This window comes from Colias philodice, chromosome 23, assembly GCF_061535455.1.
Source record: "Colias philodice isolate Cphi_HAF_F1 chromosome 23, ilColPhil1 Martin Lab GWU primary, whole genome shotgun sequence".
In the NCBI taxonomy this organism is placed as follows: domain Eukaryota; kingdom Metazoa; phylum Arthropoda; class Insecta; order Lepidoptera; family Pieridae; genus Colias; species Colias philodice.
In genome coordinates this window covers 2,071,194-2,089,319 of record NC_143108.1, presented here as the reverse complement: position 1 = coordinate 2,089,319, position 18,126 = coordinate 2,071,194, and the positions used below count along the sequence as shown (strand labels likewise).

The 18,126-nt window shown below is 35.9% G+C and overlaps 1 protein-coding gene across 2 annotated transcripts in view; it reads left to right on the top strand.

The window, feature by feature from the left end:
* The window catches only part of LOC149477882 (uncharacterized), a 30,393-nt gene extending 12,388 nt beyond the window's left edge, over nt 1–18,005 (top strand). The window contains exons 3-10 of one of the 2 annotated variants that reach the window (XM_089709771.1): nt 1,287–1,489; nt 3,114–3,241; nt 3,464–3,714; nt 10,649–10,810; nt 11,040–11,172; nt 13,760–13,945; nt 14,776–14,914; nt 17,308–18,005. In XM_089709771.1, coding sequence (XP_089565897.1) covers nt 1,287–1,489; nt 3,114–3,241; nt 3,464–3,714; nt 10,649–10,810; nt 11,040–11,172; nt 13,760–13,945; nt 14,776–14,914; nt 17,308–17,438 — 1,333 coding nt within the window. In that variant the 3' untranslated portion in view covers nt 17,439–18,005. Of the gene's footprint in view, nt 1–1,286; nt 1,490–3,113; nt 3,242–3,463; nt 3,715–10,648; nt 10,811–11,039; nt 11,173–13,759; nt 13,946–14,775; nt 15,555–17,307 lie in introns of those variants that run through there. The other variant, XM_089709770.1, reaches the window with a different exon arrangement.
* The last annotated feature ends 121 nt before the right edge of the window (nt 18,006–18,126 follow it).

The window sequence follows — 18,126 nt, the reverse complement described above, 5'->3', positions numbered from 1 at the left end:
CGGAAAGCTAGTATTTGATATTTTGACATTTAAATTGGCATGTTATGTTTGTATAGTTGTATAGTTGTATAGACTGTTAGGTAATATATTTTATTATTGACAATTACGACATACGGTAGGCAAAATGAAATTGAAGACGAACTTTCTCGATTGCATTATGACATGTCAATAAAAAAGTTTTACTTTTACGACAACTATCAGTGGGTTGGACCACTTGACTCAAAACTTCGCCCGGTTTGTCCAAAACCTGTTTTTGTATACGTAATACTTTTACCACGTAAATCATTATTTGGTGAATGTTTTGGCAATAAAATGCAATGTATCATGTTTGTTAAATTATAGCCTATACTTTAACTTGTATCTTCCGGCATCTTTAATTTCTTTGATGTTTTATTCGTGACAAGTACCTACTGTGTAATATAATCTGCAATATTCTTAATAACATATCAGACATTTTTAATATTGATGAATCATTTAGCTTCAATTTTTAAGTGATGATAAAAATAACGTACGGCGTACATAGCTTGGCAAACCGTTAGAAGATCTTAGGGTTGCCTCAATGGTAATTCAACAACATGTTAACATAAATCAAGTATTTGTTTTTTTGTAATAACATAAGTAAAGATTAAAAAGATAAAAAGCAACCGATGTTCGCACACCATGAACATCATGTATCATTTGAATACCACAACGGTATCTAATAAAAAATCTGCGCATCTAAAACAAAGGTAACGCGACAATTGTATCGGAGTTCACACATTTTCCAAGAGCGATAATGAAACTAAAACGCTAGGTTATGAAACTTTTTATATCCTATTGTGAGCATGGGAGCAAATGAACTTGTGATGAATAGTTGCATTATGTAACTTTTAATTTTAGCGACCAAGCCCTCGCCTCGCTTTGGTTCCCTTGAGAAGTTCATTCGGAAGTCCATAGAAATGTCGTGTATTATGGTGCTGTTGTAAAAATAATAAAATATTACCCACTATATTATAAGGAGTCAGTTTGGCATTCCAGAGATTATTGCACATTTTAGCTTAGCTACATAGTCAAAAAGTCATAATGAACATATAGATGGCGAAAGATTGAGCAAATTTTATTGGTGTTTTAGAAACCTGATAAAAAAATCTTGTCAATTTTCTTGATATCATAGTCTGAAACTTGCATTTTATTTAAATGTACCAATATTTATATTGTTACTTCCTGTCAGAATAACATTAACTGTTCCACTCAATCAAATTCTTACTTTCAACAACATATTGATACATAATATAACGTCTTTCTAGGCTCATATCCCTAGAAATATCACCCCGTCCAGAGCTACAATGCGACTCAGTGGCCTGGAGGCTAGTTGGTCTGCTCGGAGGGGAGCAAGGCACTGGCCTCCGAGGCAGGACCAGTCGACTGGCGTCAGCACTGGTACAATACTCGCCTGAGGCGAGAGACACTGTGGATAGTAGACGGCGACAGTTGGATGCTGCTGTGCAAGGTAAGGAAAGGAATGGTGTATTTGATAGTATGTTTATTTCTGTAAAATATAAGGTGGCTAGAAATTCATATAAGTACGAAGCTGGGAAGAGAGTTACAGTTGATGAAAATTTTGAATATTGTGAAAAACAAGATAGACCTAGTCGATTATTACTTTTAGCTTATTAGGTACTAGCTGCGCGCGGTATCATCCGCGTGGCTCCGCTCCTGTTGGTCTTAGCGTGATGATATATAGCCTATAGCCTTCCTCGATAAATGGGCTATCTAACACCGAAAGAATATTTCAAATAGGACCAGTAGTTCCTGAGATTGGCGCGTTCAAACAAACAAACAAACAAACTCTTCAGCTATTATATTAGTATAGATTTGATTAAATTGAGAGAAGATTATGAAAATTAATGTAATAGTATTTCAAAACAAATGTTGTTACTAAATATAAACAATCGCTAATGTTTTGGAAAACAATTAAAAAAAACGAAACAGTAAAATCAACAAAACCAAGAGCTGTGAAGTAATGTCTTCACCTTGAATTACCAAATGATAAAATAATTAGTTCACATATGCAATTGTAATCTTTAGTTGAAGAATTTTTTGTTATGAAACCGAAGTTTTTCGTACAATTGTGCATTTGATGTGAATTTAATATTCGTTTATTGTTTAATGTCATTGAAGATTTGACCAGATATTTCTACATAGTGAATATTGGTAAAGATACAATCTTATTTAACAATCAAGAGAAACAAATAGTAATAAATGAACTGCATTCTAAATACGTTCAGATTTCGTAAAAACTGAAAAAGAGAAAGATAAAGAAGCGCGGGTACTAACAGTATTCGTATAGTCATAGAGAGTATGACGTCATTATTTCATATACAAAATTAGTTCCTTTTACGCACGACAGGGGCGCTTTTAAAATTCCCATACAAATTGACGATAGTTTTAGTGCTCACTGCTCAGAAGAAAGTAGAAGTATTCACAATGTCATAGAATTGATAACAGTAGCAGATGTTAGATAACAATTATATGGTGAATGTGGAAGTGTATTTAATTTGTAATTTCCTCAACAACAGGATGCGAATGAGCAAGGATGTAATAAGCATGATTTCCTTTAGATAATCTCTTCGCATTCTAATGAGAGGGAAATGTTTGGCAGGAAATTTGGTTATAATCTAAACGTTTATCAAATTTTATTAGTTCTGGTTTTGATGGAGCCACAGAGATGGATCAGTATTATTATATTTTATAATTTGGATATTTCTACAAATACATTATAATATAATAATAATGATTTGACGAATTTAACGACTGCACTTAAATCTCGAAGAATTAAAAGGAAAACAATAAAAAATAATATTTTCAATTCTTTTTGTATTTTGTAATACCTACATAATAGTTGTCAATATTTCCAAGATTAATATATCGACATCGTAAACCCACCGTAAATGAAAATAAAAGTTAAATTAATAAGAAATATAAATACATATTGAATATAAATATTGAAATTAAATTGAATTAATCAAATTTTCAGTCAACTCATCTTTATGTTTCTTTTGATTGATTTAAACATTTATATTACTTTACTATAGATTTATACTTTACGATAGATTTATATTACACTTATACAGGTCTAGGCACACACGGCTTGACTGCGGACTCATCAGGCACCCTGATTTCTCTGCACGTGGCCATGAAGAACGAACTACAGCGGCATGTCGACGTGTACAAACAGGCACTGCATAAACTGGAGGAGCTGGTAAGAATGATAATAGAACACAATATAGCCTATGTTGCTCAGTGAAGATGTAGCTTTCTAATGGTGAAAGAATTTTTGAAATCGGTCCTGTAGTTTATGCGTGAAAACCAAACATACATACATACATAATTACAAACCTTTCCTCTTTATAATATTAGTATATATAGATAGGATATAGATAGGACACGACACGATAAGCTTAAACACCTCAATACCTTCCAGTCACCAATAACCATCAACCAAGAGCCCGCATCCTCGTCCCACCAGCGGCTGCTCGCGCTCTCGCACGCGGACGTCGAGCGGCGCCTTATCGACAACAAGTCGCTCCTCACTATTGTCGATAAGCCCGCGCTTCGACAGCTACCGACCCTCGTCGCATCACTAGCGGCGAGGGTGGAGAGCGATAAGGCGGTGCTGGCCTGTGTGGGACAGATTAAGAGGAGCGACCCCACCTTGGATTTGAGTGATACGAGGTAAGTGATACAATTAATTATGCTTATTACCTAAATGTTATTGATTTTTTGTGTTATTTTTCTTATCTTACGTATTTATCATACTTTTGGACCGCTACTCATGATAACACCTGAGACAATTGGATAATATTTTATGCATTGTACACTTTAGAATATTTTTATTTAGTTTATTCTATATAAATAGAAACAATAAAAAAAAATGGATGATGATTCTTACATTTTATCAAAGTACTTACATCATAATAAGAAGATTGTATGTACAAATAATCTTAGAAAGTAAACCACGATTTACCAAACAACCTACTTCTATTAATTACACCAAATTTATATAACATTAGCATTACAAGGAAGTCAAAACAAAAACTCCAACATTAAAAACCTTTTAACTACAATCAAATAATGCAAATAATTACGATGCAGTGTTAGATAGGGCGTGAAAATTCATACCTACAGTCTCGCGATCTCGTTTCTTAGATCGCGGGATGTAAATGATACCATCTATTGAGGAACGGGAAATTTTCACGCGTTTGCGTTTAAAGCCGCTTATATCGTACGGATACGACACGATATTACATATCGTGTGAGTAAAAACATAGTAGTGTTTGTTGGAAGATATATTATGAATGAATGAATGAATACTATTTATTGGACATACACAGAAATACAGTTTGTTACATGGTTGAGATAACTTATGAATAAATTAACTTATGATATAAAAACATATACATATATACAACATATTATGAATTGTCATTGTCGAATATGTAAAAGAAATATACATCAATAAAATTAATAATTTTGTGTGCGATTTGAGACACTGTAAATATATTGTATTAATTAATCAATATACAAAATAAGCATATCGTGGCTTGAATGCTCTTAATTATTACAAAGAGTATAACCACATTATAAAGATCACTGCTCTGACTTCAAGTTTCGCACCAAAAATATTCTTTGCCAAGATTTCAACTATCTATAAATCAAAATCTACAGGCAGGTACCTACATATCCGTTCACCACGAAAAAACATAACAAGCAGCAGACAAAATTACTTTCACAATTATATGATTAATGTATATTGAGTATCGATTATGAAAAAAACACGATGAAAAGCAATATTAAATTTAAAAAAGATGAAGAATGAAGAATGGGAAGCAGTGGATCGTATCGTAGTCGTTACGTATGAACTAAATACAGTACGCAAGTATAAGTAGTATTTTACACTTATACGAGAAATTGTTATTAATGTCACGCAATGCAGTTCGTACTTTAATATGGATTAACATGTTCGTTGTATTAAATTTTACACTACATTGATGTATCGGTAATACCTACCTAATGTTTTTTTTATGAAATTCTTCACAACACACTTTCTTTAATTAAAACGGAAGATAAAATATTGCCTACGGATATTATTAAATTCAATAATAAATCTTACCTTTATCAAAAGTTTTACCAAAACCATCCTGTTTGTTACTATAAAATACTATCTTGCACTCGGAATATTTTATAAAATACCTTAGTCCGTAACGGTCATGTGAATATATTCTACGTTTGTTACACTGATCGACTTTTACTTACCAGTTAGTTATTACTTGTAACACCATAATGGTCAACTTATTAATTTCTACTCCGTATTATATAACCAACTAGCTTCCGCCCATGACTTTGTACGTGCACCCCCGTTTTTCCCCGTTCCCGCAAGAATTTCGGGAAATCCTTTCTTAGCGGATGCCTACGTCCTAACATCTACCTGTATGACAAATTTCAGCCCGATACGTCCAGTGGTTTGGGCTGTGCGTTGATAGATCACTATATCAGTCACCTTTGAGTTTTATATATGTACTAGCGGTCCGCCCCGGCTTCGCCCGTGGTACATATTTACGTTTTCTCTACATAAGAACCATCCTCGTACTTCAAGGAATATAATAAAAATAAAAATAATTTGGAAAATCCAAAAGTGCACGCCTCATAATTTTTTTTTAATAAATATTTATTAATTATTATTTTTGTTTATTTAATAACAATTAAACCACATCGAATCAGACCCTGAAAAATGAAAGGGTTCTATTCCTGAGCATACTCAAGCGTAAGAGAAAAAAAAAGACTCGATTAGTAAAGTATTTCGGTCGCTATCGTGTTAACAAGAATAAAACCGGCCAAGTGCGAGTCGGGCTCGCGCACAAAGGGTTCCGTAGCAGCAAATATAATAAATTACAGTTAAATCAACCTATCTCAAAAACTATAAGAGATACTTTGATCAAACCAAAAATCGTTGAAAGAGTTAATTAGCATGCATCACCTCTATTTTTTTTAGAATTTTATACCCCGTAGTTATAAAAATAGAGGGGGGGGGACATACTTTTTACGACTTTGAGAGCTGATATCTCAAAAACCGTTCACTTTAAGAAAAATGTTTTTTAGAAAACTTTATATCATTTTAAAAGACCTTTCCATTGATACCCCACACGGGTATGTACATCGAAAAAAAAAATTTCATCCCTCAGTTACATGTATGGGGGGCCCCACCCCCAATTCTTTTTTTTACTATTTAGTGTCATATTTTTGTAGCGGTTCATACAACACATATTCCCATCAAATTTCATCACTGTAGTACTTATAGTTTCCGAGTAAATCGGCTGTGACAGACGGACAGACGGACAGACGGACAGACGGACATGACGAAACTATAAGGGTTCCGTTTTTGCCATTTTGGCTACGGAACCCTAAAAAGGATCCGCACATACACACGGGCGTCCAAGACAGAACTTTTTTAAACTGTTTTTTAACTAGTTTAAATAACAAAAATGACATCAAAAATATCATGAACGTTAAAAATAGTGTTTTTTCTTAATATGTGTGTGTATGTATTATCTTACAAGTGCAATGTATGATACATAAAGACATTTTAAGTTTGAAAAATCAGATGTTTTGCGCGAAGTGACAGTAGTATATACCCACCTCAACGCTTCGCTTATGAGGCGTGCAAAAGAATTATCGAAATCGGTCCACCCGTTCTCGAGTTATGCGCTTACCAACACATTTTGCGATTCATTTTTATATTATAAGAAGATATAGATATTACTAGCACCTGTGACTAGCACTGTGTCTTCTACCAGGCAAATATCGGTGGGATCTTTCTCACATCCTTTTAGTCCAAAAAACCTAAATTATTCCACAAAACAGTTCATTAATGCGGTGAACTCACCTTATTTCGAATATTATATAACATCAGCGTTTCATCTATATAAAAGTACTTTCGCGGTTTTGTAATTTAGAAAACATTAGCAATTCATATGTTATTTGGGACGACACTTGATTTATAGCGTTTCTTATTTATTGGCCATTTCTTTACCGACAAACACTTTAGTTCGCTCTAAAATCAGAAAACAAGATTTTATAGTGTTCTTATTTCTTTTAGAGTTTTAAAGCTTTGTGTGTTATTTATATTTACAAATTTAAAAATTTACATAAACATTCGATGTCTGTTTATATTCATAAAATATAATTAATAATAAATAGTTATAAATGTAGATTTTGTATAACGCTTTCAATTCTCTTGCTTAGCAGTTTGTGCTTTTTAAACTTATCAAGATTCCTAAACATAATATATTTTTTATGTAAATAAGAGTTTGTGGATAAAAAAAGCCAAAAAATTACACATAAGAAAAACAAGTTGAATACAAGGTTTTTCAAAGAAAATCCTGATAGTTTTAATTACATCTTCGTATAGGATGTGAAGTCTCATGTCCCCTAGTGGGGTAAGGGTCAGATGCATTATACATCTGTTTCACTGATCGATTTTCTTTAGGGACAAGTAGGTGATCAGCCTTCTGTGTCCTACCAGACCGAGACATTTTTTTTTCTTCGTCTCCATCGGGAATCGAACCCAGGACCCCTTGGTGTTACGCTCACGCATCAACCACTGTACCGAGGAGGCGGTCGTATAGGATGTACCTGTGAATAAATTCACTAAAGTACTTCATTTAAAAGTTCATACTAACTTGCTTTGACGTAATCCTCAATTCGCAACAATGGTTAATACAGTTAGCATTCAAATGTTTCCTATTCACAAGCTCGTAAAGTGTTTATTGTTATTGTATTAAATAACGGAATTTCTCTAGAGAAAATGCTTACTAATTGAGCGTTTTACAGACGTTATGTTCTAGCCTATATTTTAGTATTAAAATAAGGATATGTTTCATGTACTGGAAAAGGCCTAAATTAGGCAGGAGTGAAAAATTTATATGAATTTTATATATGTATACTAGCGGTCCGCCCCGGCTTCGCCCGTGGTACATATGATAAATAGATGTTGGCCGATTCTCAGACTTACCCGATATGCACAGAAAATTTCATGAGAATCGGTCCACCCGTTTCGGAGGAGTATGCAGACTAACATTGTGATTTGTGACACGAGAATTTTATATATAAGATTATGTATCAGTAAATTTATTGTCATATATGATTAAAAATAAGCAAATACAACTTGAATACGTAAAATTAATGTAAAAAGTTAAGTTAAAAATTTCCAATCAATTTATTTTATTGTGGGTGTTCACGTAATCTGGAACCATCTGGAACATTTCAGAAAGCGCCATCTATATAGTTTCAAAGTAAACGTTTGTGCTATATAAATAAGACAATTGTAATAAAATTATATTTTTCTTATTTAAGACATGTATGAATTATCAGACGGACCGGACAGTAGAAATAGGACTATACTGTCTGATATATACCTACCTACTGATGGTTTTATGAAGAAATTACTTTATACCCACTTTCATATAAAAAATGTTATAACATCTAAGAAATATACACTTTTCTTAGAACGAAAAATATCGTGAGAAAGTGCTGTCAACGCACTAAGTGTGTACTTATTTAGCTGTCATGTAATCATAGAAATGAGTGACAATACATTTGTTCACGCAACAGATATATCTTAGGCAATAGGAAAAAGGTAATTACTTCGAGAGCCTTCCGCGTATGTTTGTTTTGTGAACATGATTTCTATCCGGACTTCGAGGAGGCTTTAAGTATATACAATAAAGTTTTTTGAAGTGAAACTTTAGGCGCGTTCGTTTAAAATTTCAAAGTCGCGTCATGGCAATTCCGTCACGTCATGGAGTAAGACGACGAATTTGGTATCTTTGATCTTTGAATCGTGAAAGAAATTTGACTTCTGTCATGACTTTTGCTCGGCAAACACGCTCTTTATTTCCTGTAGCTCTTGATTTTTTCGTATTCCTTCCTTCCTTGCTTAATTTTATTATTATGAATGCTTATAATAATAAAATTATTTTCGAATAATAATGTCGATAGTGCTTTAATAGAAAAAGCTATAAATTAGATACTAGCAGGTTTACGATTTATTATGAATGAAATATTAAAATTTATTTTGCATAACGATAAAGATAAAATAATTGGCAATTGTGTAATCTATCATAGTATTAATTATCAAGTCATATATAAAATATTTCAACAAGTGTGAAACAGCCATAAAGTGTAAAACAATGGGTATCTAATAAATTCGACTATAATTTGTATAATTGATGTTATCTCACTTTTCCCGTTTACCAAATTCTGAATGAAAGTTATTATGTCATATTTGATGAGAATTTTATACGATTGTGCCTCTTCGTTACGTTATTTAATTACTGCTGAGCTTGTGTTCTAACTTTTTAAATCTAGTAAAATACAGATTAGATTAGAAACACTAATTGAGTAATTGCTTCGGATTAGAAGAGCTAGTGTGTTAGTCTTTATTTTTCTTTCTATTTTAGGAATCTCGTGTGATTATTATTTTTATATATTTTTACTTAAGTTTTATAATATTGTTACAACAATAAAGTCTAGATACATTAAATTTACTATTCGTAGTGATAAGATTTTCATAACTCACTGTTTTTGTGCTAAATATATAGGTATTAAACCATTGAGCCCCGAACCACCCCGAACGGCCCGATCGGTCCACGACACAATAGATTTTCTATTGTGTCTGTGATTCCGGGGCCTGAGTTATTAAAGTTACGTAAAAGTGAATCCGTCTTTTATTATATTATTATGTATAATCGAGGTCTAATTGCATATTTACAATTTATTATATTAGACGGCATTATTAAAATAGTAGCAGGTGTTATCATAAGTCCAAGAAGCCATGCCAAGAAGTCATATATCCAGGTTGTGATCCAGGTCCAATAGTATTTGTCTGATGAATCATAAAATCTTTTTATATTTTAATATACGTCATTAGGCGGATCTACACAGCAAGCAGCCTCGTGAAGTAACTGCTGTCTGAAGCAGCTCGGTCTATGTCGTCTAGGACGGAAAGCGCACGTGTGCAGACGCTTCCTTCGTCCACACAGAGCTACCTCGCGTCGATTCCACGAGGCTGCTTGCTCTGTGTAGACCAGCCTAATAAAAAAAAAAGACGTGTGGCACTCGAGGACTGCCGCGATAAAGCTATTGCATGGCATGCCTTCAAGCCACACCTCCGAGCCCGTCGGAGTGGGGAGCATGAGGTATTTTCGTTACGGGATTTCTCGATTCGGTCCCCGCGCTCAAGGCCCGCGATAGAAGCTATGCAATAGCTTAAAAATCATTGAGATAATATTACTACGTATGGAGGAGACACCACGAACAAAATCTGTGCGACATTTTTTTGCGCTAACTAAGTTTTAAAAATTATTATCTAGTTAGGTACTTACCGATGAAAGTTATTCTTTTGCACTTTTCCGTATTATTTTTATTATTTGTGCAATATCGTAACACACACGAAGGCATATTTGATGCGTTTCACTTTAAAACAAATAAAAAATGAGCGTGCAGTTACGCCATATGGCGTATGATGAGCGGAACATAAGTGATGTAGGCGGTGTCGTCTCCATATGTATATCTCAATGTTAAAAATGTATTTTCTCATACAACCTTACAGACCAGTAGCCGGGGTGCTAATGAGCTACTCCCGGGGGTGCGCGGCGGTGCTCTCACAGATGAGCGCCCCGCCGCCGCCCCCGGACGCGCCGCGATCGCCCACCGACTCCGCCAGTGATGGGTATCACTCTGATAGCGATGATACTAGCCATCATCCTGATAGGTGAGTTTATAGGGGAAGTGGGGAATTCAATGGGAACACAGCACTACACAGTTCTTCATTAGAACTGTGTAGTGCTTATTCAGCTTCATTTAAAAAAAACTTCATTAAAATTAAAAGATATTCTATTGTTGAAATTGATATTTTTGGATGCGGGTTCGAGTCCCGCTTAGTGATCGAATTTTTTCTATTCTTTATAAATTTATATAGATATTCTATTGCTTATTTTTAGAAACAAGCTAGTATCCCAATACGCGGCGGTTTGGTCGTTCGCGATGGAAGAGACTCTACCAGCGCTGTCTGCTTTGGAGGAATTGAAACAGACTCCACAATTGAAATACAAGATTGTCTTCTCTGTTGTTGTGGTGAGTAAAAATAATGGGTATTTTTTCCTAAATATGTGATAAACATGTTTTTTTAAAGGATGGTTTTCTTATTGTTGGGTTGGTATGAAATTTTGCATACCAATCCAACAATAAGAAATGAAATTTCATATGAATGTCACTTTAGTTAACGTTGTAACATGGTTGTAACCTTATTATTGTAGAGCCATTTTAATAGGCAACATTTGACAGTTCAACAAAATTCAACAACGTAACCTAGTAACCACGACATAGAATAACATGATATTTCGTTTTGTTAGAACTGCACATTTGTTTAACTTTTTTCAATTACGATTACATATTTATAATAATAATGACCGATAGAAGTAATTTTAGGACTTGATTTTACTGATAAACCATTCTAAACATAATGAACAATTTCTGATTTAAAGAACTGACGTCGCTACAATTTTGTGTCAATAAACCTTTTATCTTTTTAAATACCAGAGACGTTACTCTAAAAATCGAAATCTGACATCTAGAATCGAATGCATTGATTACTTGGGAATAAAAATTATCATAAATTATTGACATGTGTTTCAAGTTCGATTGACAAATGTTTCAAGTCCGTATCGATTAATTCACTTTAATCGATGTTTTTAAGCAGGTTACCACCCTATGAAGATAAAATTGATAGACGTCAAATGTTGCCTATTAAATTGGCTCTACTATACAATATTAAATTTACGATTGATGTATGTGACTTTTCAGTAAAATTATACATACACAGAGGAAACCTTATAACAAATTATAAAAAGAAGGAATATGTTTGGCCAATATTTGGCCTTATCACTCATGATTTTAGAGTTTTCTGATGACAAAATCATAAAATATATTCAAACAAACTTTTTGTGAAACAAATAATAGAGCCTACAGGATATATTCTGCATACTAGTAAAGATGGATAACATTGATAGATTCCGACTTTTATTACTCCCTTTGAAGGAAATCCTTAATTTTATTCCTTTCAAGTTTAAGCAAGATACAATGGACTGAAGGTTTTATGGCCAATTTTATCAAATAGGTTATAAAACCTCTCGTTATCATGAAAAACGTTAAGACGTTATATTTCAGCGAATTAGGAGTTTATTAAAGTTGATAAATTTATTACGATAATTGAAATATTAAGGAATTTTAGAATTTTGTTGAGTTGGTATCATCACAGATAATATAATACTTTACTACTTTTTATGGTTCAATTTTAATGTTAATAATATAGGTACTAACTATGTACTACTAATTTACCTCAAGAAAATCATTGTAATCCGTAGAATGGGAAATTTCGAGAGTGGTATAAGATAATGTCTTTTCAATAATATTCACAACAGTATAAACGAAAAAGTTTGTGAAATTGAAAATTTTTTTATCGGGAAGTTGCAGGCGTCTCTATAGGCACAGAATACTTGATAGTAGCTAACGCTATAACGTTAATTTTTGTTATTTTAAAATATGTGTTGTATAAAATCTGAGTAATATTAAATTGTTTATACAAAACGCATGTCAATTAAAAATATAACGAGACATAATATTATGTAATGAGTAATGACGAGACATATTAATATGAACTGAAAAACTTAGGTAGTAGGAAGGAATTATGTAAGTACGTAAATAAAATAATTATGTAAAAATAAAGGATAGAGTTACTTAACATCAATTTGGTCAAATTCAAATAATATAAAAATTTTAAACTAACCACCAAAAAGCTCAATTTACAATAATAAAGCTGCAATCGGTAAAGTACTTTAACCATAGCTTTTAAAAGGAATTAAGAAATATTCCATAGGGACTCGATAAACCTTGACCCACTTATAATGTTACATTTTTCATTATCTTTGCTCAATTTTGGCGCCAGTTAATTAGCAAACTTTAAACCTTCTGTTATAATTAAATTGTGTTTCATTTTACATTTCATTTTACATTTTACGATTTATTAACGAAGAATAGCCGTGTTTTATTAAAGTAACGGTTGAGAAATATTTAAATTTTCAACAAAAAGTTATGTTGCCAAATACGATTATAAGAAGCGACCGTAAGTTTTTATTGTTTTATTGACATCAAAATTTAGAGAATCGTATGACGATATTATAAGGTAATATAATATATTTTTTTTCCCGCCATCTTCTGTAACGCCATGCTTTCATTCGTCCCTTTGTACATTTAGTAGAACGCGCCAAAGCCCTCATAATTGAATGACATTATATTTTCCCGTCAACTTCTGGGACGTTGTTACTTCATTATCATGCTGTCCTGGTAGAACGTGAAGCCCTCTTAATGTTCATATGAAAATATTCATTTCGTCATAGCATGTACTAGGTCAGCAAAAATGCGCAGAGGTATTAGTGACGTACTATTTTACAGAAGCAAACGTCTTAGGCCGCCTTTGAAAACTTCCGCAAGAAATGTCCGACAGTCTGTCTGACAGTAGCTTGCAATTCCGCGTTTCCACCTGCAAGTAGACTTGCAAGCTGCTGTCAGACAGACTGTCGGACATTTCTTGCGCAAGTTTTCTTACAGAAGCAAACGTCTTAGGCTCTATTAGCCATACCATTATAAACCAACTCTCTTCCAGCTCTCTTTCCGCGCAGCGATAAGTCTCCGCGACCGTCGCATAGCGGAAGTGAAATCTCTCCTCGGCTGTGAGAGTGAGAGTGAGAGTGAGTCCGTATCTGGTTTCGTGTCAGCTGCCATGAGATTATTGCGGTCCACGGCACACAGCTTCCCGTTGGGAGACGCGGAGAGAACTGTTGTTAATCAGGTTAGTGTTTTTTATTTATTAATTATTTCACAATTGTTAACACTAATTATAGACATACAAATACTGCAACAAAATGTCGGATTACACAGTTTGCACAATTCTTTCGATGTATCAAATGAAAGAGTTTGACTTATAGTCGACGAGATCCTTCGCGGCGCGCGGGCCTCGCACTTACTACTTACGGGCCTTATGGGCAGGCATAGTCATGTACATTTTCCTATCGATGTTTAGTAAGGTATATTTTATTTCTTAAATAAAATAACGCCATTTATTTGATTTTTAAAGATATCGTGTATTGTTTAAAAGTGGTGTATTTCGTAAAGGATTTAAGTATGATCGTTATATGTACTTTTTTTTGTCTATATTAATTATCATTGTATTTTTAATTTTTTTTTATATCGATTACTTTACCTAGGTAAACTATTTAATAATTTTAATCAGTTTTTTGAACGTCCGAGATTGAGAAACCCGGTTATCGATCATTCATTTCAAACGCACGCGCAACCCTAATGACAGTCACTGGCGCGTTTTACGACTCCGCGTGCCGCGAAGGTGCCTTCGACTATAGTCAAAGTAGATTTATCTTCAAATTCAATATGGTGGCGTACAAAATGAATTAGATTTTGTTGAAGTGAAAACTTCTTTAGCGGCGTTGGGTTATGGGTATAAAATCTTAAAATCGCGTCAGGACACGTGACCTGATCGAAAAAGCGTAAGACGGATGGATATCAAACATGCTCAACGTTAATAATCAAGTTTTTACTTCTGCCGGTACTCCCGGAGTGCAACCCGTCTTTTTTATTTTATTATTTTACTTTATTACACTACAGGTGGTAAAAACCCTCAGCGAATACCGCAGTCTAAGTTCATGCGGCGCGCTACACGCGCTGGTCGCGCGCGCGGCGCGGGCCGCCTGGACACTCTCCCTGCACGCACCGCCGCTGCGGATCGATACCGACTTCACACCCGGTGAGTGTACACACACACACACAGTTCATGCGGCGCGCTACACGCGCTGGTCGCGCGCGCGGCGCGGGCCGCCTGGACACTCTCCCTGCACGCACCGCCGCTGCGGATCGATACCGACTTCACACCCGGTGAGTGTACACACACACACACAGTTCATGCGGCGCGCTACACGCGCTGGTCGCGCGCGCGGCGCGGGCCGCCTGGACACTCTCCCTGCACGCACCGCCGCTGCGGATCGATACCGACTTCACACCCGGTGAGTGTACACACACACACACAGTTCATGCGGCGCGCTACACGCGCTGGTCGCGCGCGCGGCGCGGGCCGCCTGGACACTCTCCCTGCACGCACCGCCGCTGCGGATCGATACCGACTTCACACCCGGTGAGTGTACACACACACACACAGTTCATGCGGCGCGCTACACGCGCTGGTCGCGCGCGCGGCGCGGGCCGCCTGGACACTCTCCCTGCACGCACCGCCGCTGCGGATCGATACCGACTTCACACCCGGTGAGTGTACACACACACACACAGTTCATGCGGCGCGCTACACGCGCTGGTCGCGCGCGCGGCGCGGGCCGCCTGGACACTCTCCCTGCACGCACCGCCGCTGCGGATCGATACCGACTTCACACCCGGTGAGTGTGTACACACACACAGAAACATACATACAGTCATATTTACTTACAAACACACACACACACACACATTAATAGACACACTTATAGGGCTCTTTCAATTTATGCGTTTCGTATCGGACCGCTACAGTGCAGTAGCGGTGCGTTTGTCGTACGGCGCACGGCCGGTCGTTTTTTTTCATACAAAATGCACGGTGCGGCAACAGCGCGGCGTCCGTACCGCGAACGCTCGACAGCAGGACGGCAACGTCGCTTACGACGGGACTTGTCTCATAGGCGCTGACTCCACGAGCGAGAGAATCGCGGCGATATTATCGTCGTGCCACGCATTTCTATACACTCTCTATGGAACCGTCTCCACACGGCGATATTATCGCCGCGATGCGACGAGTGGCAATGAGCGTGCGAAATGTCATTACATCGTCGCTAGCCCGCCGCGACTAGCAACGGGCCCGCCGCGCGCTCGCGACGATCGCGCAGCGGGCGCGCTGTCAAACGCAGCGGCATTTCAGCGTTGCCTCTGGTCTTCTCGTAGTTCTCTTCAAGGAAACGTGGCGATACCGTTACGAGTCGCCGCGGAAACGCTGCGATTCCGTTACGACTCGCGACGATACGCGGCGGAATTATCGCTCGTTCGTGGAGATTATCCGACGATATAAGGGCGGACTCGTCGCGATTCTCTCGCTCGTGGAGTCAGCGCCTTAGGGACGTCGGAAATGCAATAAAGTATCGATATATTATATAGTATCGATGTTTTTTGAAATAAAAAAATATCGATATATTGATATATCGGTATGATTTGACATAGAATATTCGTGCTCTAAAAATTATGTTTTTGGTCTAATCTAATTCAATCATCTTACATTTCTACGGGTACTCAAGTACAGAAATACGCGCGTTTTGAGGTTATAATATAAAAGTCAGTCGTGCACTAACAGTAATGTTTCTTCGTCAGAGTCCATGGCTTAACTGGTGTCAAATAAATTTAAAACAGCACTAGCATACAAACGCACGGCAGTCAGATACGCTTTCAATTTAAGCGTTTGGTAACGGACTGCTACCGTACTGCGTACTAGCGGCACGGAAAACGTGCGGCAGCGGTCCGATACGAAACGCATAAATTGAAAGAGCCCGTACACTGATGGACAGGGAAGCTGACAGACAGATACACAGACGAATGAGATACCGATAGTGAGGTTATAAGTACCGCTGTGCATAAAACAATGATTAAACACACACATGCACACATTGACAGGACGATTAGTTATTATAGACATACAGGCGCATAGACACAAACCACAAATACATGCACACGAGCGGATAGGGAGACAAATTCAAACACATAGTGAATAGTCTTTATCTAGGCAGGCATGCCCTTTCATAGACTGCATCACTATTCACTACTTACCATCAGGTAATGGTGCAGTCAAATGCCTGGCTATTTCTAATAAAAAAAAGACGGGTTGCACTGGGGGAGTGCCGGCAGAAGTGAAAACTTGATTATTAACGTTGAGCATGTTTGATATTTTGGAATGGTATCCGTCTTACGCTTTTTCGATCAGGTCACGTGTCCTGACGCGAGTTTAAGATTTTATACCCATTACAGAAAAAGTGCTCAACGCCGCTAAAGAAGTTTTCACTTCAAAAATAATAATAAAATCAATTTGTGTTTTAATGTTTATTGAAATTTAATAGATGAGAAGCATCTGCTATTTATAATAACACATTTATAACACTCTATTCTCCATTACAGTGGTAATGAACCCAGAGAAGCACGTGCGTTACAGCGGAGCGGATCGTCGCTCCGACCTCATCAAGTCATTCGTATGGCCTGCGCTGCTGGATTCCAAGCATTGCGTGTTTAGAGCCGTAGTGCTCACTTAAATATACCTATACGACATATATTATATAAGACATAGAGAACAGGAAAAAGAGAATAAGAAGAAGAAAAACATCCCAAAAAAAAACTTGATACAAAATAGCCTACGGCCAAACGGTCAACGGTTGATGTGAACCAAAATGGTTGAACTTATACGAGAAAATATTACGTATACATACAATAAACAATAGAAAAGATAAAATAAGTGAATAGTAATAATTGGATATGAGATTGTAAATATTGTAATATTTGGATCAATGTTCAGTTGAAAAATAATATAAGTATGTAACTATATGTACTTAATAAAATGCTAATAGTAATCCAGTAATACTAGTGGAAAATGACAATGTTAACAAAATAAATATTAATTTAAAATATTTATGTTATATATTATGTTACGTTAGAATTACGTATTTATCTCTATTTACGTTTTAAAATATAATTATGTATAATTTTATTTAATTATTTATCCAGTAATATTGTACAAAGCTAGTTTTTGCTATGATCCTTAGTTAAGTTAAATTTAAGTTAGTTTTAATCATTATTTATACATATTCAATACAATAAATTATGCAAAATATTGATTTTGTTTTCTTTACATCCTGTTTCTTAACTATTCGCAAAACAACATGATTAATACAAGTTTCGACGATTGAATCATTTTCAATACATGATTCACTTTCTATAACCGAT